The following is a 26,555-nucleotide window of genomic DNA, read 5'->3' as shown; positions in this document are numbered from 1 at the left end:
TAGCAAAAATAAATTATGTTTGGAAGTAACATAGAAATGGACAACTAGTACAGTGAGTAACTTCTATTTTCACTACACTATATACACACCTTTCTTCCCAAATTGAATTTTTAGGCTCTCCTGCATTGGAATTAGACTTCATTGATGATTTACGTGCATATTCCCCAGTATGAGACTTTAAATGAACATTCTGTGAAGTCATAACACTGTTTTGATACTTAGAACCTCCTGTAGGTCTATAGGGAAAAAGAAAAGGTTAAAATTATTTTTCAAAAGTTCTTTCTTCTAGAAACAATATACAAATGTTTGTACAAGCAATATAAAATTAGCTACAGCAAGCATAAGTTCATCATTTTCAGACCTTAAGATTTACAACTAGGTTCACAAAGGTATCTGAAGTCTACCAAGACTCCCAATTAAAAAGAAATAAAAATAGAGAAAACAGTACAAACCTGGCCTGAGAATTATAAAGAGTGATGCTGAGTGACACTGACTCTAATAGTCGATGGCATCTACTATACAACTACATACTGATCATTCCCAGTTTTACAATGAGGAAACAAGTTCAGAGTGATATTATACCTCAGTGTCATCCAGCTAATTGCAGAGCCTGGATTTAATAACAACTTTGACCAAGTCCTTTATGCTTACTCCCCCTCTGAGTACTGAATAACACAGACAAATTACTAAATTCTCAATGGGGAAAAGAAAAAAAAGTTATATTGTAAATAAAACAGAAATTACCCAGAAATATCAAAACTTTTCTTCTGAGTTGTGTCTGCCTCGTTTTCCAATGGCTCACTCTGGGAACCAGAAATTCCATCATGACTAGCACTTCTTCTAGAACCCTTAGCGTTCAAAGACTTCTGTACTCTTGAGCTGCTCTCTGTCTTCTGTCTTTTTGATGGTGAAGGTTTTTTCCCAGTATTCTTAGATAACTGACTTTTCCTAGCCCGCTTTTTTCCATTGTGATGCACCACTGACAATTTACTTCCTCTTGAAAAGCTTCTATCAACAGAACCTGAAAGATTCAATGACAACTTCAAATAGCATGTTTGTTCAAATGAAAATATCAATGTCATTATATTTACATATAAATGCACATACCAATTTCATAAGCTAAATTTGTTTTCACATAAAAAATCTTACATTTTTTTCAGTTATAGGACATGTACCAGATTTATTAAATTCACTACAAACTTCCTTAGTAATTTTGTCTCTGGCTCTACCCATTACTCTCCTGACCATCTGTAATGACAGATGTCAATTTAATAGAATCTAAATCTCCCAGTAAATGGGTCTCTGGGTATGCCTACAAGGAGGTTTCATGGATTGTGTTAACTAAAGTGAAAAGACCAACCCACACACATGTGGGTGGCACCATTCATTGGCTGCCATCTTGGATCCTGGATGGCACAGGTGAAGAGAGGGTGTTGTTCTCTATTTCCTGAGTATGGAGGCAATATAAGCAGCTAGCCTCCTGATGCCATACCTTAGCTTCCAGAACTGTAAGGCAAAATAAACCCTTTCTCTCTGAAGCTGCTTTTGTCAGAGGAGTTTGTCACACCAACAGAAAGTTGCTAAGACATCACCGGTAAGATCTGAGTGTTTGTTGTAATTCCAAACGATCAGTTTATCATCTTTGTAGGAGCCTGTCCAGTCACAGCAAATTGTACTGAAGTAGTGCTCAATTCTACCATACCCTGACATCTCTTTCTTATCTTTATCTCTCATCTGATTTTTAAATATCTATCATTACATGGATTATTTTACCTATAGTCTTTCCTCACAGAATGTAATCATCTTAAGTACAAGGACTTCTGATTTTGGATATGTTTGTCCACAGCACACTGTGTAACTTTATACTTCCTAACTGACAATATTTCTGTTGGTGAACCATTTTAACCTTGTCTTTATAACATTGTCCTATAAAAAGGGAATAGTCACATATAACCCCAGAAAGAATGATTGTAGGGCCCTTTCAACAAAGATAATCCAAATAAAAATACTTACCTTCCTCTGGTTTTACCAGCCACCACTCAGATGGACAACGAGATATTCTACCACTTCTGACAATCTCTTGCTCTTGTTTGTCCTTGGTACCACCAGAAAAACATTTCTTCCTGGATTTTCCCATATCTTTTGGGGTGCTATGTTTTTTCTTTTTATTTTCTAATGTAAAGAAAAACCATAAAAACTATTCAAAACATCAGTTTTCAAAGTTCACAACAGACTTCAAAAAAAATAAAACTCAATTACAGAAACATCTTACGTTTATCCCATGGGTTATTTTCACATATGTCTTTAAAAAGCCACGTTTTCAAGCAGATCTCTGATTTTCTGTCAATTAAATGTTAAATACTTTACACTGTCAGTAATAAACTAAAAGAGAAATATGCATGTATGTGCATGCAGGCACATGCATTCAAGTGCCTAAGTATGGAAACCAAAGGACAACCTTAGATGCCATCTCTTCTTATTTATTTATTTTTTATTTTATTTTATTTTTTATTGAGAGTTACTGCCTAGAACTCAACCATTAGGCTATGCTTACTGGCCATCAACCCTTTCTCTGCCTCCCTAGTAATGGTATTACAAATGTGTAAAACCACAACAGTTATATTTTTCTAACTTGGGTTTTGGGGATCAAAATCAAGTTATTCTGCTGGCAAGAATATTGTGCCATCTCCCTAGTCTGAGTATCTTTTGAAAAACAAAATAGTTACTTTGTACTTACCACTATACAAAATAAAACAGTTAATTACTGCCTTACCTTTTAATTGTTTTGAAATCTAATTTTGAAAAAAGAAATTTAAAAATTAAGTATGATTAAATTATAAACCTTGAAATGAGATTACTTTGGATTAACCCTACCGGCTCACGTATCCTTAAAACTTGTGATCAAACAAAACTTGGGATGACAGCAGGCAAAGTGAGAAATCAAGAGATAGAAGAAACCAAACATTGTTAGCTTTGATGGCAGAGAAGGACCATCAGTCAAAGATTATGGGTAGCTCAACAGGATGGAAAGTAAGGAGCAGAACTCTTACAGACACACCAGAAACAGAGCTTAACAAAGATATTTTTTTCCGTTCTGTGAAACTTCTGACTTAAAAATTATATAAGACTGAAAAAAAATTTAAGTGTGTTGTTTATGCTACTATGTGGCAATTTGTAACAACAATGGAAAAAATACAGCAACACATCAGACCATCATACTCATTAACCAGTCTTTGCTAAAAATATTTATGAAGATATAAAGATTTATGGCAATATTGGGTAGAGACTTATTTTCTCTTCTACTTTCATCATATATATACATATACATATATATGTATGTATCTGTCAATCTACATAAGCACACATACACACACACACACACACAATATGTTAGGAGGGGAAAGCACTTCATTAACTTGTTTATAGTCTTTCACTTCATGTGTGTTTCTGCCATGGGATCTATTTAAATAAAAAAAAAGTGACCCTGCACTGAAGTAAACCTAAAGAGATTGTCAAAAAGAACCCCTAAAAGGCTTCTGAATCTTTGTAGGCAGCTTTACTTTGCCTATCTCCCTAAGCTAAGCAACTATAAAATAATGAAAGAATACTCATATTTTTAATTACTATTAACACTTACCAACAGGGGATATCTGCTTCTTGGGAATAGGCTTATTTCTTGCCTCTTCACAATCTTCCGTATTTCTTTTTGAATTTAGTTGTAACTTGTCAGTATTTGACACATTCCTCTTTTTCTTTTTACCCTGTCCCATATCAAGTTGCTCTTCAACTACTTTAGGCTTTGAAACTCTTTTCTGCTTCTGTCTTTTAGTCCTTTTGCTTTCAGATGTTTTTTTGTCATTCTCAGAATGTATTTTATTTTCTGTAGATCTATAATCACTTTCCAATTCATCTGTAGAACTAGTCCCCAGGATTTTTTCAATAGAGGGCTGAGATTTCTCTATTGGGGGAGCCTTATGAAACTGTGTGTTATTTATCAAAGACGTAGCTAACACACTATGAGTTTTTTCTTCTGGCTTCTTATCTTTAGAAGCTACAATGTTTTCAGTAGATGGCAAGTGGTGGCTCTGATGTCTGTCTTTTCTTGGAATTTTCACCCAAGGTTGACTTTCAAAACTTGTCCCCGATTCTTCAATAATAAATTCATCTTCTAATAATGTCCTGGCCTTTAGAGATGAGTGAGGTGAAATTGCTGCTGTGTGCCTAACACCGGAACTGAAACAAAACATGATTTTAACAGTTAAAGTAGCTGAAGTTTCATCTTTGTTTAGTGAATAAAATATTCTATACAGGAAATACAATCACGTCTCCTTGATTTTCTCTTAATTTTCCCCTCCATTTTATAATATTAAGATCACAGAAATTTAAAGTTGGACATCTACTTTGATACCCCTAAATCAATAAACACACTAAAACCTTGAAATTCACAACTGTATAATTACAACCCAAACGTATTTAGTTACAATAGAAAGTGCATGCCATATCTATATATGTTTGATTAAACTATTTGTACAGATATCATCAATTCTTCATATTTAAAACATTAGCAATATTCAATAGAATAAACCATCATATCTAATATTTTAAGAGAACTGATCTTGAATTTATCTTTTTTATATCTGATAGAACTCTACTCATAATAGCACCAAATACACAGATGTTAAGTGAAAGTAATAATTATTCATATAAATGAACTATAACATAAAATTTCATCTTAAGTTACAATATTTCATGCTTATTTTCACACATATTTCAATATTATAATAACGGTTCAGAACTAAGTTGTCTAGGGTACCACAGGTACAAGAAATCTAGTGCTATATAAAAGAAACATGATTCTTATTAAAAGCAGACAATGCCACACAATTTGTTGTTATGAGGTCAAATAATGTTACCCTGCTACAGCCTTCTTTCCCCACATAGCCAACCCTAAATTTATTTAATAAGGAAGCAATATCATCCTTGTATATACTCAGTTATAAGAGAATTACATAAAAGGACACATTTGTACATCTTAGACAATTAACACATTTATTCACTGTTCTGGTTTGTGTTTTTTTGTTCTGTTTTTATTTGTTGTTTGTAAGAGACAGAGAGAGAGAGCGAGAGAGAGAGAGAGAGAGAGAGAGAGAGAGAGAGAGAGAGAGAGAGAGAGAGACTGAGACCATGATTGTCCTAAGTGTGATATTCCCTTCTCTGTGGAAGAGAAGTGAAAAGAATGCAAGAGCCAAAGGCAGCAGATGGCTACGAAGAAACAATACCTTCCAGACAGGTGACAGCATATATAAGACCTGTGCAAACTCAAGCCAGCCGAGGTGGGCACAAAGGCCCACCCCTAACCAAGGAGCTACTGTCAAGTCATAGCTGCTGGCAGAGAGACACTTGGTTTCCTGGCCCTAGTAAGCAAACTATGCTCCAGTGGGAAGGTCGCGCATGTAAGAATGTGTGAGCAGCACAGAATGGACTTGACAAGTGCTAAATAGAAGAAAGAAGGCCACAAAGCTGCTTGGGTAGGGAAGGAAAGGCAGGGTCTAGAAAGAGTATGAAGAGTTGTAAAAATTGGAGTATGAATTAATGATCAAAACACATTGTACAAAATTCTAATAAAAATTTTATAATTCAACAAAAAAGAAAATAACACCCAGATATAGTTCACAGAAAGAGACAGAAGAAATGTCTCAAAGAACAGTTTGTAATAACTTTACCTGGATTCACTTTTCCTCTTGACAGTTTCTAAATACAATGTTGAAAAACTCTTTCTACATTGCGGTTGAATTTCATAGGTCAAATCTTGTGCTTTTTTCTGAGATGTTTCCGATGATGTCCCTTCTTGTCCTTCTGATACTTCTAATACATTGTTCTCTACTTCTGCTTTGTTCAAACTATCTTTACCTTCAAAGTTTAACCTAGAAGGTTAAAAGGGTAAGACAAATTATCCATAAGGTGAATTACACTTATTAAAAATGTCTCCAAATAACAAAGTATCTTAAATAACCTATCTTTTGTATCCTAAAGGCAAAAAGAAAGCTCTCAGAACTGGAACTGGGTTTATAATTCATCCATACTCTGCTATTCTGGAAAGGACCTAATACTGACCCTTGCAATCATACATAATACGCAGGAAATATAAATTGTTTCTTTCAAGAAGTTAAAGATAATGGGGTGGGGAGAATGTAAGCAATGTATAACGATAAATAAAAATGTCAATGGAAATTATTTTGTATAATAACTAAAAAAGTTAAGTAAACAAAAGATATTACAGAAAACTTATTATCACAAAGAATACTTTGTCTTATTGTGTATGTGCATGCATGATGTATAAGGATGCACATGCCAAAACATGCACGTGGGTGCTGGAGGATAACTTAGCATGATACATAAGGATGCGCAGGCCACAGCAAGCACATGGGTGTTGGAGGACAACTTCGTGGAGTCAGATTTCTCTTCTATCTTTATTTGGTTTTCAGAGACTGAACTCTGCTTACCAGACTTGTACACCAGGTGCCTTAATTTGCTGAGCCATCTCACCAGCCCCACAAAGAAAGTACTTTCACAGACTATAGAAAAGTTAACTCCAAATTTCTTTGAAGTATACCTAATGTTTTCCTTACTAACTAAAAATTAAAGCTAAGCAAAAGCATTTGTTCTTTTCTCATGCTATCCCTTAACTCATTTATTCAAACCTATATAAAAGGCTAAATTAGCATTGCAGTATTAGGATAAAAATTAAGCAGAATTATTATTACTTAAACAGAAATTACCTTTTCCTGGTTTTAAGAGAAATGTCTGTATATGAAGGTTTAGTATCTACTGAATTTCTTAAGTTGTAAGCCCCTCTCTTTTGGCTGAGAGATGAAATAACATTCTGCGATTCAGACATATTTTCATACAAAGAGACAACAGGGGAGCCACCAGGTAAGTAAAGGTGATCCTTGGTGGCACTGTGGGTTCCATTTGTTTTTTCACTTGACATGTTGTTTGAGTTTGCTGGACTTTCAGAAACACCAGTAGTCAGAATTTTCTGATGAACTTCATTAGCCTGAACTAAAAGAAAATTATATGATGACAGCTTTCAGTAGCTGAAAACAGTATTTAAATTAAACGTACTTTTAAAAATCAACGACAATTAGAATAAAAAGCTTTCAGAAGACACACAGTTTATTAAGCTTAGAATCAAAGGCTTATAATTAAAATACCTATGTACTTAGGAAATTCTGATTTACCAAATTAATGAAGTGAAACATGTACTTGATTCACACCATCTGAGGTTATGGAAACACAGAAATCCTCAAACACAGAAAACTCCAAAAATTATGCCTAAAATTTGAGATACAAAGTTTGAATAGCACAAAGTTTGAATACAAAGAAGTTAGAGAAATTATGAGATTCTGCTATGCATAGGCTAACAGCAAGTAAGTTAATGTAGCTAGACAAATATACACACATATAATAGGCTTACATTAAACAAGTGCATACATGTATCTATACATGTAGAGAGAATATACATACATGCTTATATAAAATCATCTTCAGTCTTCAAATGTCAAAGAAAAGTGAGTAGCTAGTATTCATATTAACTCATTGCTCTTAAATGCAAAGATTTTAAAATATTAAATACAACAAAACAGGGCTTTTGGTTCAGTGGTAAGATGTCATTTATTTCTCCCTCTTAATGTAACTAAATTCCTTAAGGATAATCAATCAACCAACTATAATAGGGCTCTGAAAACTGAACAAAACTAGGGTACCTATCTAGAAAACTGAAGACTTAAGAAACAATTCATTGTGTGGTCTCTTGGGTCTCCTGTTCACTTCCCATTTGTCCCTGGACTAGGCTCCTGAGATGTCTGCAACCCAGAACCCACATTCTCTCAATAAGGTAAGGGAACAGAGATTAGAGGGAGACTCCAACCCTTGCCATGGTGACTCTGTTCTGCCTGCAGTGGCAGAGCAGGAAAGTACCAGGTTGTACTAGGGAACAAAAGAAGTGTATGGAAGAAAAGTCCTTATCAGATAGTTAGCCTGCACACATTTTCTACCACACCTTAGTTATCCTTTCACATGCTACAGTGCCCTTCAAACTTCAGCATTTTTGAAGGATATATATAGTTAAGGAAGACAGAAATATAAACGATTATCAAAAAATTATTACATAAAGCCCATTCTAGTTAGAATTTTAACAAAGAAAACAAAATTAATATATTATTATGAATATGTTCAACTATAGGAAAAAAAACTTGTTTGATCAAAATAGGAAACTAGGCAACTTAAAGGTAAGTGTCACACATTCTACAATTAAAGAATTAAGTTCCATGGTTAAAAATATAATTTCAGCTGTCATTGTGACACAAACCTTTGGAAGAAGAGGCAAACTGATTTCCTACTTAGAAACCAGCCTGATAGCCATAATGAGTTGTAGAGCTACATAGTATGATCCTGTCTCAACAATAATAATAATAATAGTCATAATAATAATAATAATTTCAGGGCTGGCAAGATGGTTCAGGGAGTAGAGCTCTTACCAAGCAAACCTACAACCTGAGTTCAATCATGGGAACCTATGTGAATATGGAAGGAGACCCACCTCCACACAGTAATTCTCTGCCCTCAATATGCATGCCATGGCATGCAAATTAGAGTACACACATGAATGTGCAAGTAATAATAAAAATTAAATATATATCTTTATATTTTTAAGCCCAAAGTCTAGAGATCAGTTAGAAACATATATGACACAAAGGGCAACCATGTAACCATGTCATATACGTTTATATTTTTTAAATTTATGAGCACCAGTGAAGGTATAGAAGAGTTCAAGTGTGGGGCTGGAGAGATGGCTTTGTGGTTAAGAGCACTGACTGTTCTTCCAGAGGACCCAGGTTCAATTCCCAGCACCCACATGGCAGCTCACAACTGTCTGAAGATCCAGTTGCAGGAGATCTGACACCTTCACACCAATGCACATAAAATAAAGTTAAATAAACCATAAAAATATTAAGGCCGGGCGGTGGTGGCGCACGCCTTTAATCCCAGCACTCGGGAGGCAGAGGCAGGCAGATCTCTGAGTTTGAGGCCAGCCTGGTCTACAAGAGCTAGTTCCAGGACAGGCTCTAGAAACTACAGGGAAACCCTGTCTCGAAAAACCAAAAAAAAAAAAAAAAAAAATATATATATATATATATATATATAAAAAGAGTTCAAGTGTTATCACACCACACACCAAAACAAAGATGGAAGCAATTAGATTTTTCTTGTAAATCTTTGTGTCATTAGCTCAAACAGAACAAACAGAATACTACTTTTCTAATTTGTAACAAAGATAAATGTAAAAATCAAAACAAACGAACAAAAAAAAAAAAAACAAAAAAAAAAAAACAAAAAAAACCCCAGCACGTATCACAGAATAAGGAAGAAAGGAAAGGAAGAAAAATAAAGCCTGACCACTAGCAACTGCACCTAGTGTGACCTTGATCTTGTCACCTGGCACAGTGTGTGCACCACCTTTGTCATTTCAGCTTTTTAATTGCCATGAGTCTACTACCAACCTGATCCAAGAGTGGCTTCACTTGGTTCTGCAGTAACTTGTGGAGAAGCATCTTTCCTCCCTGAAGAAACTGGAACTGATTGTGAATGTGATGCCTGGCACTGAGCACAAAAGAGATACATTTGATATACTTTTAGTATGTTGTCAATTCTGATTAGATGCATGCTGATAATGGGGGGGGAGGGGTTAAGACAACAAAGCAGCTGACAATGTATACTAAAGAACTACTGAACAGAGAGGAAAGAAACAAACTATGGGCTGTGGTAGAATATCTCTAAGAGTTAAAACAAGCAACAAACAATTAGAGTAACAAAAAAGCAAGTTCATGAAAATGCATAATGATGTCATTAAGGTAAAGTTAAAAAATATAAAAGGAAGTATGTAACAATATAATATTTAGGAATTCACTCTGTAACAAAGTGTTAACACAGCATACCTAATCGCTGAGAGGGCTCTCTGAAAGGGCCAGACATTACCAAGAATCTGCAGACTGGATTTTACAATGCTTCTTCTTTAACAAGTGGTAAGGTTGAACCTGATATTGTAACTGGTCTTAACTATTTTACAAAACTCACATGATTATGGCAAACACTTGTTTTGTTTCCTTCTGGGATTATACTTGATAGACAGGGAATGTCCATGGAACCAGAACCCAATAATGGACTTGTATCAAAAGGCTTTCCCAGGGAGAAATAACATAAACATGATTGTCTCTCACTAATGGTACACTAAATGTTATGAATGGTAGGCAAATAAATAAAAATCCTTGGCTTTGAATCACACATACTCTAAGCCTAGAATGTAATATTCTATTGACACAGTAAAAAAAACAAATGAGGAGAAAGATGGCTCAGAGGTTAAGAGCACTGGCTGCTCTTCCAGAGCTCATGAGTTCAATTCCCAGCAACCACATGGTGGCTCACAACCATCTATGATAAAATCTGGTGCTCTCCTCTGGTGTGCAGGCATACATGCAGACAGAATGCTGTATACATATTCTGTATTATGTATACAGAATGCTGCATACATAATAAATAAGTAAATCTTTAAGAAAACAAATGAGGCCAAAGTTCAAAAATATTAAATTTAGAGTCAATACAGAAAATAATAAATTCAGAAGAGCTTAGATTAATTAATGAATGTGTATAAATATTATTACTTTTCAGACCTAACATTCATGGTTCGTAGAATAATATAGGAGGCTGTACATGTGTATATGGATGTCTAGTCTTGATGTTCTTTCCTCTTATGAACCTGGCTACCTGTCCTACCTGTATAGAAGCAATAAAACTCAATTTTAATTTTAATTTTGAATTTTAATTCAAAGGAACAAATTTCTTTTTTTTTAAGGTTTATTTTATTGTGCTGGAGAGATACCTCAGCAGTTAAGGGGACATATTGCTTTCCAAAGGGCCCAAGTTTGAGTCTCAGTATCTACAGCAGGTGACTCACAACCATCTTTAACTCCAGGTCCAAGAGAAACCAATACCTCTGGCCTCGTCAGGTACTTGTACTCACATATATACACACATATATACATATACATATGTATATATGTATATATATATACACACATAATTAAAAATAACAAAAAATTAAGATTTTTATCTTATTTCCACGTATGTCTGTGTAACTGTGTAAGCTACATATGTGCTGGTAGTACAGAAGTCAAAGAGGGTGTCAGACCCCTTGGACCTTGAGTTAGGCAGCTGTGAGCCAACAACATGGAATTTAGATCCTATAGGAAGAGCAACAGTGCTCTTATCCCACTGAGTCATCTCTCAAATTCACCAAATTACATTTCTTATTTGAAGGCCACACTAACCTTGCATCTTAGAAAGTCCCAATCACATACAAAATCTCTACTGTTTTGAAATATCTTTTAAGGAGAAAAAACACAAAAACATATATATGGATAAAAAATAGCATAGAAGAAATTATATAAAGAGAAAAATAATGAGACTGATAACAAGTGTAAGAAAAAAATCAACAAAACTAAGCTTCCTTTAGTTTTGCCCAAAGACCAAAATTGGTAAAATTGCCACACTAATGAAAGAAAATGCTAAAGCAAAATGCCAGTGTCAAGAATGTAAAAGAGAACGTCACTACAGATCCCAAAAACATTGAAAAGTTTTAGAAAATTATTACCAACTTTATGTTAATAAATTTGAAAATCACACACACACACACACACACACACACACAAATCTCAATTGTCTACCACAACTACCTGTAATAGAATCTCAGTTCTTTATAGTGTATATCTTGATCAAGATCATAGTTATAAAAATCCATCAAAATGTGCATTTAAATCAGGCAAGCTAGTGTACAACTATAATCACAATACCTAGGAGACAGAGAATGGTCAGGAGTTCAAAGCCATCCTTGGATACACAGCAAGTTCAAAGTCAGACTAAGCTATATGAGACACTGTCTCAGAAATTTTTTTAAAGCTAAACACAATGGTACACATCTGTGATCCCAGCACTCAGTGAACTGAGGCAAGAGTCTCATGAGTATAAGCTCAAGTGAGACAGGGTCCCAAATTATAAATAATTATAAATACATAATATATGCATACATACCAAGGCCAGAAAAAAGAATCATCTGAACCTGGGAGAAATACTCCTCTCAGACAAACAGAAGCTAAATTAATGCCTGTACCTATCAGCCAGAGAGAAAAACCTCCCTAAGTCAGCAAACAATAAACATTTTTTCCCCTCAAACGTGAGGAAAATTAGCAGCAGGTTATATACTGTGAAACCTGTCTTCATTATCTCTGAAAGCTATAAAACTATAATCTGTTTACATTTTATGCTTAACTAGCTATCACAGTAGGGTGTTACTGAACTGCTATAACATACTTGATTCCACCTAGAAAAGGAACCTCAAAAGTTAAGACCAATAAAAACATTTTAAGGCAGGAGAGGAGACCAATATTCGTGACTATGGATGCAAGCATCTCAAATATTAAACTAAATTTAAGCCAAAACAAAAAGTCAATTCGTTATACACACATATAAAACTGTCAAAGTACAAATTTATTTCTTCAGACTTTAATGATCGAGTTCCCAGGAAATTTAAAAGTTGAAAAATCAATATAAATTCTCATATTAAAAAAAGTCTCTCAAATTCTGAAAGATATGGCTGTCTACATTCCTTAAAACTAAAGGCAATCTATACAGGTACAGCAATCAGGATCAAGGTAGGCTGAACTCAAGGTCAGCCTAGGTAGTATAGCTATGATCCAGGTCAGCTTGTGGTAGAACACTGTTTATCAGTTTTTAATGAACTTTACTTCTATGATCTTTCTAATTAACACTATGCTTCCAAGTAATATCTCTTGGGCCACGAGCTTCAAAACCTTTACCTCTAGGAGTGTGGTTCAGTGATCCAGCCCTGTGTTTGGCATGTGCCCCTGGGTTCAAACACATACTTAAAAAAGTTTTACCTAAAGCTGTTCTACTTTTGGATGATAAATCAACCTAACCTTTTAAGGCACATAACCAACCAGGAGCAGTTTTTTGTGGACAGTGACCAGTCCTATCAGTATTCCAAAAATGACCACACTTGTTAGTCTGATCAGGAACCTTAAAGCTACCCATTTCCCTCAAACTCTTAAGTATTAGTATAAAAGAAATCAAAAGAATTGCTATAATTTTATGCATTTTGTCCCAATTTTAAATACTAGAAATGTCAAAAAAATTATAATAGCTCAAATTTTATAAAATTCAAGGAAGCATAAGATTCTCTTTAAAGAATCAGATAACTAAAATGTAAATAAGAACACTGTTCAACATTCATTATCAGCCCAAACCTCCATCAGTTCTACTGTTAGACTTACCTCTTTGCCTGCTGACTGACTGCGAGTCACTTTAGGTGTGAAAGAAAGCAATGACTCTGTAGAACCTGTAATTAAAACCATTGACAAAACCTTAAAAGTATTTAAAAAATAAAAAGTGGAATAAAACTTTTAAAATCTCAGCACTCAGGTGAAAGAGGCAGGCAGATCTCTGTGAATTCAAAGCTAGCCTCATCTACATACTGAGACCCTGTATCGAAGAAAGATTTTTTTTTTTAATGTTAATTTATTTATTATGTATACAATATTCTTTCTGTGTGTATGTCTGCAGGCCAGAAGAGGGCACCAGACCTCATTACAGATGGTTGTGAGCCACCATGTGGTTGCCGGGAATTGAACTCAGAACCTTTGGAAGAGCAGGCAATGCTCTTAACCACTGAGCCATCTCTCCAGCCCCTCGAAGAAAGATTCTAACTGAACAATTAAAATGGCTCTAAATCAGTGGCTCTCAACTTGTGAGTCGTGACCCCCTGGAGGTCAAATGACCTTTTCATAGACCATTGGAAAACACAGATATTTATATTATGACTCATAACAGTAGTAAAATTACAGTTATGAAGTAGCAACAAAATAATGTTATGGTCGGGGGTCACCACAACATGAGGAACTGTATTAAAGGGTCACAACATTAGGAAGGTTGAGAACCTCTGCTCTATATGACCTGTAACTATCAGTTGACTCTTTAGAATACAATTAGCCTAAAGAAACAAAGATATCAATGTAGTAGACAAATGTTCCCACAAACATCAGAAACAGAAAAGCAAACAAAATTCCTAAATAAAAGAAAATTCCGCGCTTTCAGTCTGTGGATGTGTTTTCCTCTGTCCCACTTCTTGTGCTGTCAGAATACCTGAGACTGAATTAGGGGTGTAGCTCAGTAACAGAGTGCTTGCCTAACAGCCACAACACCCTGTGCTTCATACCCAGATCTGCAAAATAAATACAGGAAACTGAATGACTGAAAAAGCACAGAGATCTCAGAAATCTGGTATCTAGCAAGAGTCTTTATTTTATCCCAAGCAAACAAGACACAGAGTTGACAAAAGTTCCCAAGGCCTTTTAAGAATAGCTTAAATTCATTCATGAGGACAGAAACATTACGATCTAATCACACCTCAAAAGTCACATCTCTGAAGACTACTGCACTGGGAATCAATGTTCCAAGCCATCTTTTGGAGATAATACTAAACAACAGCATCTACCACCTCTCCACTCAGCTACTCATGCTCAGCCTCAGAGCATATTTTGTCCTACCTAATTCATCACTTTGAAATAAACAAATGTAAAGTACCGAAAGTACTTCAAACTCTTAATTATCCCTTATACTTTTTCCCATATAGAAATGCTTGAATCTCTAAGTATCTAATTTTGTGGTTTTTTTTGTTTTGTTTTTTGGGTTTTTTTGTTTGTTTGTTTTTTGGGTTTTTTTTGGTTTTTCGAGACAGGGTTTCTCTGTAGCTTTGGAGCCTGTCCTAGAGCTAGCTTTAGTAGACCAGGCTGGCCTCGAACTCACAGAGATCCGCCTGCCTCTGCCTCCCAAGTGCTGGGATTAAAGGCGTGCGCCACCACCGCCCGGCCTAATTTTGTGTTTTAAGCAGACTTTGGAATATTTACATTTTCCAAAGACTTTTCTTGAGTAGAAACACAAAAATTTACTTACATTTCATATGCACATTATACACAAAGACTGGAGGTAATTTTGTGCATAAAATAAAGTTTCATAGTAATTTCCATTCATGATATTTATATCTAAAGTCCTGGATTTCCAAGCATTTATGATTTTAGATTTTCACAAAGGAAATATTTTCTTTTGTGCAATGTAACTGATCTATGGAATTCCAAATTTTAGGAATATAGTGTAAATTTAAGATGACACATTACTGTAGCTATATCAGTAATATTCTATATTCCCCTCAATATACCAAAATGTACAAGAATTGGTTATATATACTCAAAGTTATAAAGAAATTGCTCTATATACTTAAATGCTACATATCTGCCACATTAGACATTAGTGATAAATTTCTATTTTCATCTACACCAACTCTGAAAGTCCATTTAGAAATGAAGCCTTACTTTGTTCTTCAAAACAGTCATGTAAGACTTCCAGCACATTCCGGCCTTGCTTTGCATGAATGCTGGGTGCTCTAATAAAAAAGAAAAGATAAATATATCATTTCTGCAAGATGTATTTACTTATGTTATGCTTGAAAGCCCATATAAAATGTTAACTTTAAATGGGAAAAAAATATCTCTACTATTTTAACACAAGAAAAACACCTAGTAGTTTGAGTTCATCAAACACCTTATTTGTATGCAATATTAAGAGAAGTTATTTTATTGTCTACATATATCTACTCAAATTTGAATATCTGTATCTGAAATTGGTTTGGACACTGCTATATTTCAATAGTAATTCCAGTTTTTGAAGAAAATAGGTTCTGAAATGCTTTGCTTTTGTTTTGGGAACGAAGCCCAGGACTTCTAGCATTATACTACCATTGAGCTATATTACAGCATTTAATGCTTCTTTAGTGAAGATTTTATAAATGCCAGTTTCAACACCTTCAAGTAACATTATCTTCTCTGCAACTTTTCCAGTGCACTTTGAATTCAACAGCATTCATTTTTAATTAACCAGAAATGTATAAATGAATAGAAACAAATTAAATATTGTGTTCTTTGATATTACCATATAGCTACAATATATTTACTCACTTTTTTGATTCTATGTCTCACTCATGTGTTTATGTTTTGACATGACTAATGTAATAAGATTTTGTCTCAACTTTATTTTGTGTCTGCCTAGACATCTCTCAGCCTTCCAAACCTCCAATAGCCACATCTACCTTGGCATCACTTTTGGGACTGTCATAACCCTGACTCTGGTCCAGATATATTAACTGAAATAACTGATCTTTGTGGAAGTTTAAAAAATAAAATAAAATAATCAAGAGAAAATATAAATCAAAATAACTGTCATGTAGAATCTGAAATAATATTGTTAAGCTTCAAATCCCTCACTAATTACCACATCATACCCACCCCCAGGGGCCCCTGAGCCAGCACTAATGTAATTGCGGTTTTGTCTATAAAACACTGTACCCCTGAGCTTGATCATCAAAAGACTTTTCAGAGGCATGAGCCTTCTCTTTGTCCATTAAAAGAACTTAACACTTTTAACTGGTTTAATCAGTGTGGTTATCAGTAACTATCTTGCACAAATCATTTCAGTTTCTGTGTCTGTGTGTGTGTTTGTGTGTGTGTGCGCACACAAAAGTATTATTCTACCCAATGCATTACCTCTGTAGGTTCACTATCACAACCATAGACAGGATACTGAATGGTTTAGTCACCGTAAGGATCACTGTATTCTCTTTCAGAAATATATACACTTCCCTCTAACTTCCATCTTTCCTTACCTCATTCTATCATTCCTAACCCCTTTACAACAATTATCCATCCTTCATTGGTGTGAGACAATGGTCTTATACCTGTCACTAATATTGTAATGTTTTAATAAAACAGTGATAAGCCAGTAGCCTGGCAGGAAGTATAGGAGGGCCAGCCAGGCAGGAAGTAGAGGCAGAGCAAAAAGAAGAGGAGAATTCTGGGAATGGTGTAGGAGGTCCTTCTGTATTTGCCTTGGCCTTTTGATAGGGCAGCACTTGTAGGTGGAGTAAGAGAACAGGAAGAAGAGTCAGAGAGCCGACATGGAGCTGCCAGGTCAGACATGCTGAATCTTTCCCGGTAGGCCACAACCTCATGGTGAACAGAGATTAATAGAAATGGGTTAGATCAAGATGTGAGAGTTAGCCAATAAGAGGCTAGAGATAATGGGCCAGGCAGTGTTTAAATGAATACAGTTTCTGTGTGATTATTTCGGGGGTTAAACTAGCCAGGCCAAAACAAAGGTACCTTGCTCCATAGAACATGGGAAGAGGAAAGATGCAGTCTGCAGTTGTCAGCCAGACACAGAGGAAGCATGATGAGAATGTCTCACTGATAAGTTACCAAGCCACGTGGCTAGCACAGACACAAATTATGGGCTAATGTAAGTTATAAGAATCAATAAGAAGTCTGAGCTAATAGCCCAACCAGTTTATAATTAATGTAGACCTTTGTGTGTTTCTTTGGGACTGAACGGCTGCAGGACCAGGCGGGACAGAAACCTATGTCAACACTTCATTTCTAAATTTCTGTCATTTAAAAAATAATCATCCATAGAAATGGGACTGTATAGTATTGTAATATTTTTCAACGACTTTTTTTACTCAGTATAATTCTCTAGGGAGTAATCCAAGTTATTGGAATAATGAACTGTTCATTCCAATTACTGCTGAATAATAGTCTATGATATGAATATATCATAGAGTTTAAATATTTACCTAATGAAGGACATCTGGATTTTGATCAGCATAATTTAGGTATGCAGCTCTAAAGAAGGTTAATAAACTTTTGCTTAAAAATTACACTAATCTGGGGCTGGAGAGATGGTGCAGCAGTTAAGAGCACTGGCTGCTCTTTCAAAGGTTCTGAGTTCAATTTCCAACAACCACACAGTGGCTCACAACTATCTGTAATAAGATCTGGTGTCCTCTTCCGGCCTGCAGGCATACATGCAAGCAGAATACAATACATAATAAATAAAATTACACTAAACCTTTAACCCTTCATTAATATCAAAAACACAAATTCCATGTAATTTCTTATATGGCTGACTGCACTTCAAATTAATAGCTAAGTTATATATAAACCTTTTATGATATAAACTGTTACTTTATTATCCAATTATTAATAATAGTTTTGCCTATTTGCCCATTAAGTAATCTTACTGGTAAGTACAGAAAAAAAAAATCTTTATACAAGCTCTTTATGGTCCAAAAACTTACTGAAATAAGTATACTTCACTAATTAAAATAAGCATATTTCACTAATATTACCATTATCATATTACCATAATAGCACCATTCAGTGCTAATAATTCAATGTTCAATTCTTGTTGTCCACAATTCTATATAAGCATTTTTCTTACTTCTACTAAGTTATTGCATGACTTGTATTAATAGTTCTCTCTTATATAAAATAATTAAGACACCAAACAATCAGTGTACATAGAAATCAATTAGTCAAAGGTAACAGATTTTTCTATCTTCAATAGAAAAAAACAGTTTCCAAAGATGAAAATAAGTTGTCTTAAAAGTTCAAGTATAAGCATGTCACCTGGAAGGCCGGCAAAATCTTCTGTGGTAATTCTTTAGATGATCCTGAAAGAAAAGTTAACTATCAATTGTTTAAACTATAATCAAATGTAATTCATATTCAAAATAATTCCAGTACAATACAAGATTAACAAAAGAACATATTTTTTCATTTACTCTGTTAACAAATATCTGTTAATTGTTCGATTGATACTATAATGATTTAAGAGAGGACAAGATGGCTAATTAGGAGCTGCTTTCCCATAATACAACCTTAATGACATGAGTTTGATCCCTAGTTAAGTTAGGAAAAAAGAACTGACTCCACGAAGTTGTCCCCTGATATACACATGTCACATGAGTGTGCACACATACTAAATGAAATAGCAAGACATAAAACAACAATGAAAATGGAATAGAAAGCCATTTGCAAAAACAGCCAACAATTTTCTGAAAGACGGAAAACAGAGGAAGCATGATAATGAAATATAACAAAAGCAGTAGCAACCTAAAGTAAAATATTATATATTAATATATTACATATAATATCCTTCATTGGATATATTAATGTAATATATATAAATATTGTGCACTCAGTGAAGGAGTTTAATCTGCCCAAAAGAAAGCCACAGAGATGCGGAAGAAGAACTTGGGATAATACAGAAGAAACAAGACATGCAAACAGTACTAGAGCAATCCCCCAGCACAGGGGTACTCATCTGCAGTCCCAGAACTTGATGAGGCTAAAGCCAGAGGATTTCAACTTTGATATCAACCTGGGCTGTGCTAAACAGTGAGATTCCGTCTTAATAAAGGTGGATAGGAGAGATTAAAAAAAAAACAACAACATAAAACTGACAGCATGGCATGGTAAGGGGAAGGTTTTTATTGTAGATATGAGTTACAACAGCCAGAGGCATCAGGAAAGAGCCCAGAGCAGAAAAAGAAAGAAGTAGCCTAAAAGGCTATATGGAAGATGTGAGACCAGCTAGGGATAGAGAAAACATAGTGAGAGAACCAGGAGCAGAGCATAGATAGTTCTCGGTTAAAATCTAGAAAATATTCATTTGAAACTACAACCTGCCAACTTCAACCTATCCTTCAGTTGATCTCAACTTGGTTTTCTTCCACCACTATACTTCACAGGGAAGAAAAAATTGTACAGCACAAATGGATTTGCCAACCTCTATTTGGAGTGAATGGCATTCTGTTGTAGGACGCTTAGCAGAGTTCTTGGTCTCTATCCACTAGGTACTTAGGCACCTTTTTAGCACTCCCTCATCCTCCCTATCCAAACCCAAACCCACACTGTGAAAAACAAGTTTCTTTGGTTATGTCTAAGGTAGGAAATGCCCTTGAAAACACTTAAGTTATATGAATACCTTCTCTTCTCTGTCCTTATCTTCTAAATAGACAACACATTGTTATCAGTGTAAACTCAAAACAGTGGTAGGTTTATATAGGTATTTGATAATGTACAACAAACATCTGTTAAGTTTTGTTGTTTTGTGGCTTTAATGACTTTTTCCTCTGATCACATACAGTGTCAATTATATATGATTTTACAGAATGCACACTATATTGTCTTTTCATACATGTTCAAGCATACATATACAGCTACATAATAGGAGATCATCGATAAAGATTTTCTTGAAAAGATAAAGAGAACTGCTAGGTTAGGGCATAGTAATCACATAAAATTTAAAAGACTAATTTGCGTCAAGAAACATAAAGTGGCAAGTTCTGGCCCAAGTCAGTCATTCAAAGTTGACACCTTTTTAAAAACTGGTTGTCTTAAATAAAAGCTTTATCAGTAACAGGTGTCCCATTAATATTAAAAGTAATAGCATTTTGACAAAAAGTATAATTTCAGAGGGTTTTATTTGGTTGGTTTTTGTTTTAGGGAGAAATAAATACTCAAGTATTTCCAGACCATCAAGACGGATTTGTACAGTAGTAAGAAGTATTTGGAAGACTAGGAAATAGAGGTTAAAATGTGGAACGGGAACAGTCTCTTCAGAAATAAAAGCAGGCATAGACGAGACTACGGTGGGAAACCTTAAGACTAACAGTCCAGTTACTCCAGCTGCTGGTCCACAATCACATCTGGTTTATTACCTGTGCTGCTTTCAACCCACTCCTGACAAGTTGCTCAAAGCACCCATGCGACACAACCCCTGATCACCCCACAGCACCCACCCCTGACCAACCCCTGACCAGCCACTCACAGCACCTATCCGACACAACCCCTGATCACCCCCACAGCACCCAGCCCTGACCAAGCAGCTCACAGCACCCACCCCTGACCAGCCACTCACAGCACCTATCCGACACAACCCCTGATCACCCCCACAGCACCCACCCGACTCACTCTGATCACCCCCAGAGCACCCCAACCCCGACAGCCGCTCACAGTACCCACTCCGAGCCACCCGCCCGGCGTCCGGACTGCTCGACCCCAGGGCCGCCGCTTCTGCTCACAGCCAGGGCCCAGACCAGCACTTACCAGATGGAAGGAGGCCATGTTTCCGGCCCACAAAGCCCAACTGAGGCCTGGGAGCGAAACCCCAGCAGGCCAGGATTCCAGGAGGGTCAAGAAAAAAGTCCTCCGCCCTGAGTCAGATTGCGGACGGAGGCGGCGGCCCAGGAGCCTCGGGTTCCGCTCTTCAAACTAGGTCCTAAATAAACAGACGCAAAAGAGGATTCAAAAGAGTCGCGCTTGCGCAAAACGCACCGCGCTGCCGCGAGAACTCTGGCCGTTATTGGGCCCCGAGCCAGTCCAACCTATCAACCCGCCTTCCTCAGGTCGCCCCGCCCTTCCACCCCGCCCCTTGGCTTCCTGCGGGCCGTCTCTCCCTCCCTCCCGTCGCCCCGCCTCTCGCCCGTCGCCCCGCCTCTCGCCCGTCGCCCCGCCTCCCGCCGGTCGTCCCGCCTCCCGCCCGTCGCCCCGCCTCTCGCCCGTCGCCCCGCCTCTCGCCCGTCGCCCCGCCTCCCTCCCGTCGTCCCGCCTCCCTCCCATCGTCCCTCAACCCTCCCGTCGTCCCGCCTCTCGCCGGTCGTCCCGCCTCTCGCCGGTCGCCCCTGGCTTACAAACAGAGTTCCTAGACAGCCAGAGCTACAGAGAAACCTGTTTGTCTCGGAAAAAAAAAAAAAAAAAAAAAAAGGAAAAAAAAGAAGGATTAGAGGTGGAATTTGCAGACGTGTTGTACAAATTACACTACACAGATGAGTCAGCTGCAGCCAAGCCAGCTCTAAAAATAATAGCAAGAATAATATCTTTTTTCGAGTATGTGGAAATCATTTATGAAGTATCGTTGCAGACAAAATAATCTGCATAAATATATACACGTATACGCATTAGCAGAGCGACTTATTAAGGAAAAGCGGCTGCTTCAGTCTTATGAAAAATTAAAGTAATAGCCCAGATTGGAAAACAAGATTAAACCGATTTTCTGAGGACTATCCTGGACCACTTCTGGGTCGCCTAGAGTCACGTAGTTGCAACTGTAGCTGATCTATATCCTGAAAAGACAAAATGTCCTTTAAAAGCAAATAAATAATGAGTGAATGGGTGAGGGTTTAAGATATGTCTCTGTGGTCAAGAGCGCTTGCAGCACTTTCAGAGCAAAGTTCCGTTCCGAGCATCCAAACCTCACCTCACAATCATCTGTAGCTCTAGTTCCAGGGCATCCGACGCCCTCTTCCGACTTTGGCTGGCACCAGGCATGCACGTGATGCATACATGCAAACAAAACACTCATACCTATAAAGTAATTTTCTTTTAATTGGAGATCGTTTTAGAATAATGGGGTTCTTTACGAGCTAATTGTGCTCTGGGCTGCGCCGACACCTGCCACGTTTGCCGGCCAGATCCGCCAGGGGGCAGCAGAGGCGCTGCAAACCTAACAGGCCGAAAATTTATTTATTAATTCTGTTCTCCAATGGAAAGGGGCAGAATCCAGGCAACTTGTACCTTGTACAACAGCAACGACTAGATAAACCTCGAAGAGGAGTCAGCTGATCCTAGCAACTAAAATAGTCTTTCTCCTATATTGTAAACAATTTTGGCACTCTTGTCCTCAAATGCAGCAGGGCACTTTGTAGGTATTTTGAACAAAAGCTATGGCCAAATAGAAGTAAGTATATGATGCTTGAATTGTTCAACGTGCAGACACTGTTTGCTGAAGAAGCACTTGAGAGGGAGTCTAGAGAATCAGATAAAATGTTCAGGATAAAAATGGATTTTTGCTTTGAAACCTTGGGAACCAACAAGCATAAACAATCTCTAAACTCCAGGAAAATAAACAAAATTGACAGTAAATCTTTGAGTCTCCCAGCTACTAAAGACAAAGAGAGCATCATTAATACAGGGAGATTAAACGTTCTGGTCAATGATGCCGGCCATGGTGACTAGGAAGTTTGACTCCCCCCACCTCTCCGAGCTATGCTGTTGAAAGAAAACCTGAAGACCACTACACAGACGAAAAATATTCTGTCGCCCTCAGAGTATGAAGCTCTTGAAAGTCCATGTGAAACTTTCAGAAAGGTCACACACTGAAAATGATTGACCAGGACAGCCACTGCCCTTTCGTCATCAAAATGCTGAAGTCGGCCAGGGAGTGAGGAGAGTGGAGACCACCAGGAAGATGCATCTGGTTTCTAGAGACCTCACCAAACTTACAGCTCAGAAAGCCACAAAGAGGGGAAATGCCCCGGGACCTGGAATCCTCCACATCATCAAAACCAACCAGCTGGAGCACTTTACCCGCCTGACTGACAGGAATGGCAGCTCAGAGTTTAGTTTTGAACTCTGTAAAGACAATCATTGTATATATGATCATACTTGCCTTGCACATAAGTGATTTTGAGATTTTCCCGATGTCTCCCAGGGGAAATGCCACACTGTGTCCTATGTTTGGATCATCTTTAGGTACTTGTTCATTCAAAATGACTATAGAAAACCGTAAATGATGAAAATGCCAAACTTATATACGCAGTACATAAAAATAAGAGATTGTGTAAAAGAGGAAATACAAAGGAAAAACTGCCAGCAAAGATATGGGGCAAATATGAAACATTGGCGAAATGCTGAAACAGGATGAAACAGGAAAAACTTTCCTTATATTTAAAAATATACTAATGTTTGCGAAATGGAATCTGATTCTGGGACACATCCGAGGTTAGAATCAAATTTCACTAATTCTATGGCCAGTGAGGGACTGTATTTATCTAGGACTGGTAATAAAGAACAAGTTTAGATTAAAACGCATCCACCATCTGGCATTTAACAGCTTACAGAAACTTGGGAGGTATTCCATCCAGCGGGACAAGAACAGAGGCGGGGGTGGGGTCCCTGATAAACCTGGAGGGGAGGAATATAAGGGCAAGAGACACGAGAAATGACAGCAAGTCTAGTTTTCTTACTAAGCTGCCCACTTTATTATTCCTCAGAAGCTGTTCTATAGCAAACAGGCAAGTGGGAGAGGAGGTAGGATGCTGGAATTTAGGTCTGGAAGCATTCCTAGCTGTTGAGGAAAAACTGAGGTCTGTGATTGTTAACTAACAAAGGAAATGCTAATTGCTTCTAAAGCCTGGGGCGGACAGGTCTTGAGGGAGACAAAATACTGGGTTAATTTCCTAGGCCCAGAATTTATCCTGCAGAGGTGACAGAGGTGTATGTTTTTACTTAACTTGTGAGCTTAAGATGGCAATAAACAAAATACAGGTCTCAAAATACAGGTCTTTGCTTCTGGCAGAGAGGAATGATAAAACCATGTGTTGTGAAGGAGGGAGGAAGGGAGGGAGGGAAGGAGGGGACCCATGCTCAAAGACATGGTGTGAAGTTAAGCCACTGTTTCTACAATCATGAAGCAAATTGAAAAACTAGGAACCTGATAATAATGCCAGTCTCTAAGACCGTATAGGCAATGCAATCAGGAAGTCACCGCAATTACAAAACTGTCCCCTCAGGGAAGCCTCAACAAATAACACAACAGTGAACATCAAGACTGCTTATTGCATCTGAGTTCACGCCACATCACACCTAAAATGATACACACCAGCACAACTGATAGCCCCTGGCCATCAACGTCTGTGAAGCTAGAGATCACACACTGTACCATCCCATCCCATTACCATGGAGAAGTCAGATACTTATGAGCTGTTCCTGCCTTTTCTTTGGTGATGGGAGAATTCTCACTGAGCTTCACCTATTCTGACTCCAAGTGCTAGCATCGATCCTTAAACACACCTTTTGTTGAGCAGTTACCTTTTGGTTGTCTTGTTGCCCTCCATGTGAAGCTTGTCTGAGAGTTTCCAAAGGGTACAAAGCCTATGCAAAAAAAAAAAAAAAAAAAAAAAAAAAAAAAAAAAAAAAATGGTTGAGAAAAATTTGGACACACTATGATATTCCTTAATCAAGAATTTGCATTTGGCATTGTCCCTTTGGAAGCTGTGGAAATCAGCTTGCTAAAAATGTAAATTGGAGAACAATAAAGAAACCTGGGTGGGTCCACAGTCTCTGTCAGCAAAGAGGCCGAGGCCCCCTGCAGCTGGGAAGACTAAAATCATCCTTGATGTGCCTCTGGACTTCTTCCTATGGACAGGTGTCCCACACCTGCCATCCACCACACTTTGGTGAAAAGAATCCAGTCCTTGCCAATCTTATTGGTTCATTCCAATTCTACTTGGGAAACTTTCTGTAAAATGCAGAAATTTGTTTTTTGGGTTTTTTTTTTGGGGGGGGGGGGGTTGGTTTGGTTTTTTTTTTCCCCAACATTTTGAGCTTCAACAGTAAAAAATGACATATTGGGAAGGGTTTAAATGAATGTGAAGCACCAATCTACTTTGTTTTCACCAGCAACACCAACTAAATGATCCTAAAAGAAAAGCATACACTTGAAGTTTGTATATATTGAGTCTGTAATGGCAGAATAAATTTTAAACAAATTTGACTAACAATATCATTATTACGCTATCACCAGAGTATCTATTATTCTGAATTCCTAGCCTCTGCTAAAGCTAACAGTAGCTTGTGATCGACTTGATTTGGGAGCTGGTGTTCTATGTGTATATTGGCCTCTGTTAGACTTTTCCCCAGTGTGACAAAACACCTGGGAAAACAACTTAGTGGGGGAAGGGCTGGCTTTGCTCACGGTTTCAGAAGTCTCAGTCTATCATGAGTCTATCATGACATGGAGGAGAGGATACGGCACAGCCGAACACACACATACCATAGAGCCAGGGAGCAGAGAGAGAACATGCCTAACTCACTAGCCTTCCTCCTTCCCCCCTCTTATTCCATCTGGGTCCCCTGTGGGGGGATGGTGCCACGTCCTTCCAGAGGGGATCCTTCCCTCTTAGTTAATCTTCTCTGTAAATTTTCTCATAAACACATCCCAAAATGTTCTTTGCTAATTTAGGTACTCCACAAAAGACTGTCAATCAAGATTCGCAACTTGAGTGTGACAGTAAACATACCTTTGGTCCCATCAGAGACAGGCAGATCATTTTGAGTTCCAGGCCAATCAAACTACATGATGAAACCTGTCTTAAAATGGGGGAAGGGGGACCCATAAGCACCCAAACTATTACATTATAAAAATAGTGTGGGCATATGACCAGGAAAAACTCTTACCAGCTAAAAGCAATTCTTCATACAATACTGAAAATGCTCAGGCTAGCGAATTAAATTATTAAACAGTGGTTCTAGTATAACTTCAGTAGCAGTGCTTTTACACCATTTTTCCTGACCCAAATACTTCTGGAAAACAAGTTCTGAAAACTTCATTATGTCAATAATTTTTGGGTAAAGGAGGGAAGAAACTCCATGCTGAGCGCCTATGAATCTCTAGGATTCTATTACTACAATTTTCATGTTCTCTATTGAAAACACTTTTATCCTATTAGTTTCAATAAAAAATTGACTAGA

General features: G+C 37.2%; 1 protein-coding gene across 1 annotated transcript in view; it reads right to left on the bottom strand.

Moving 5' to 3' along the window:
* Cenpc (centromere protein C) overlaps nt 1-21,390 on the bottom strand; it is a 46,525-nt gene extending 25,135 nt beyond the window's left edge. The window contains exons 1-11 of the mRNA XM_038345604.1: nt 21,132-21,390; nt 18,648-18,691; nt 15,501-15,571; nt 13,407-13,471; nt 9,564-9,663; nt 6,780-7,062; nt 5,724-5,924; nt 3,638-4,233; nt 2,014-2,172; nt 745-1,021; nt 90-236 (exon numbers count right to left, since the gene is read on the bottom strand). Coding sequence (XP_038201532.1) covers nt 90-236; nt 745-1,021; nt 2,014-2,172; nt 3,638-4,233; nt 5,724-5,924; nt 6,780-7,062; nt 9,564-9,663; nt 13,407-13,471; nt 15,501-15,571; nt 18,648-18,691; nt 21,132-21,149 — 1,961 coding nt within the window. The 5' untranslated portion in view covers nt 21,150-21,390. The remainder of the gene's footprint in view (nt 1-89; nt 237-744; nt 1,022-2,013; nt 2,173-3,637; nt 4,234-5,723; nt 5,925-6,779; nt 7,063-9,563; nt 9,664-13,406; nt 13,472-15,500; nt 15,572-18,647; nt 18,692-21,131) is intronic.
* Between the last annotated feature and the right edge of the window lie 5,165 nt (nt 21,391-26,555).

Source organism: Arvicola amphibius, chromosome 1 (assembly GCF_903992535.2).
Source record: "Arvicola amphibius chromosome 1, mArvAmp1.2, whole genome shotgun sequence".
Taxonomy (NCBI): domain Eukaryota; kingdom Metazoa; phylum Chordata; class Mammalia; order Rodentia; family Cricetidae; genus Arvicola; species Arvicola amphibius.
This window is presented reverse-complemented; position numbering and strand designations above follow the sequence as displayed.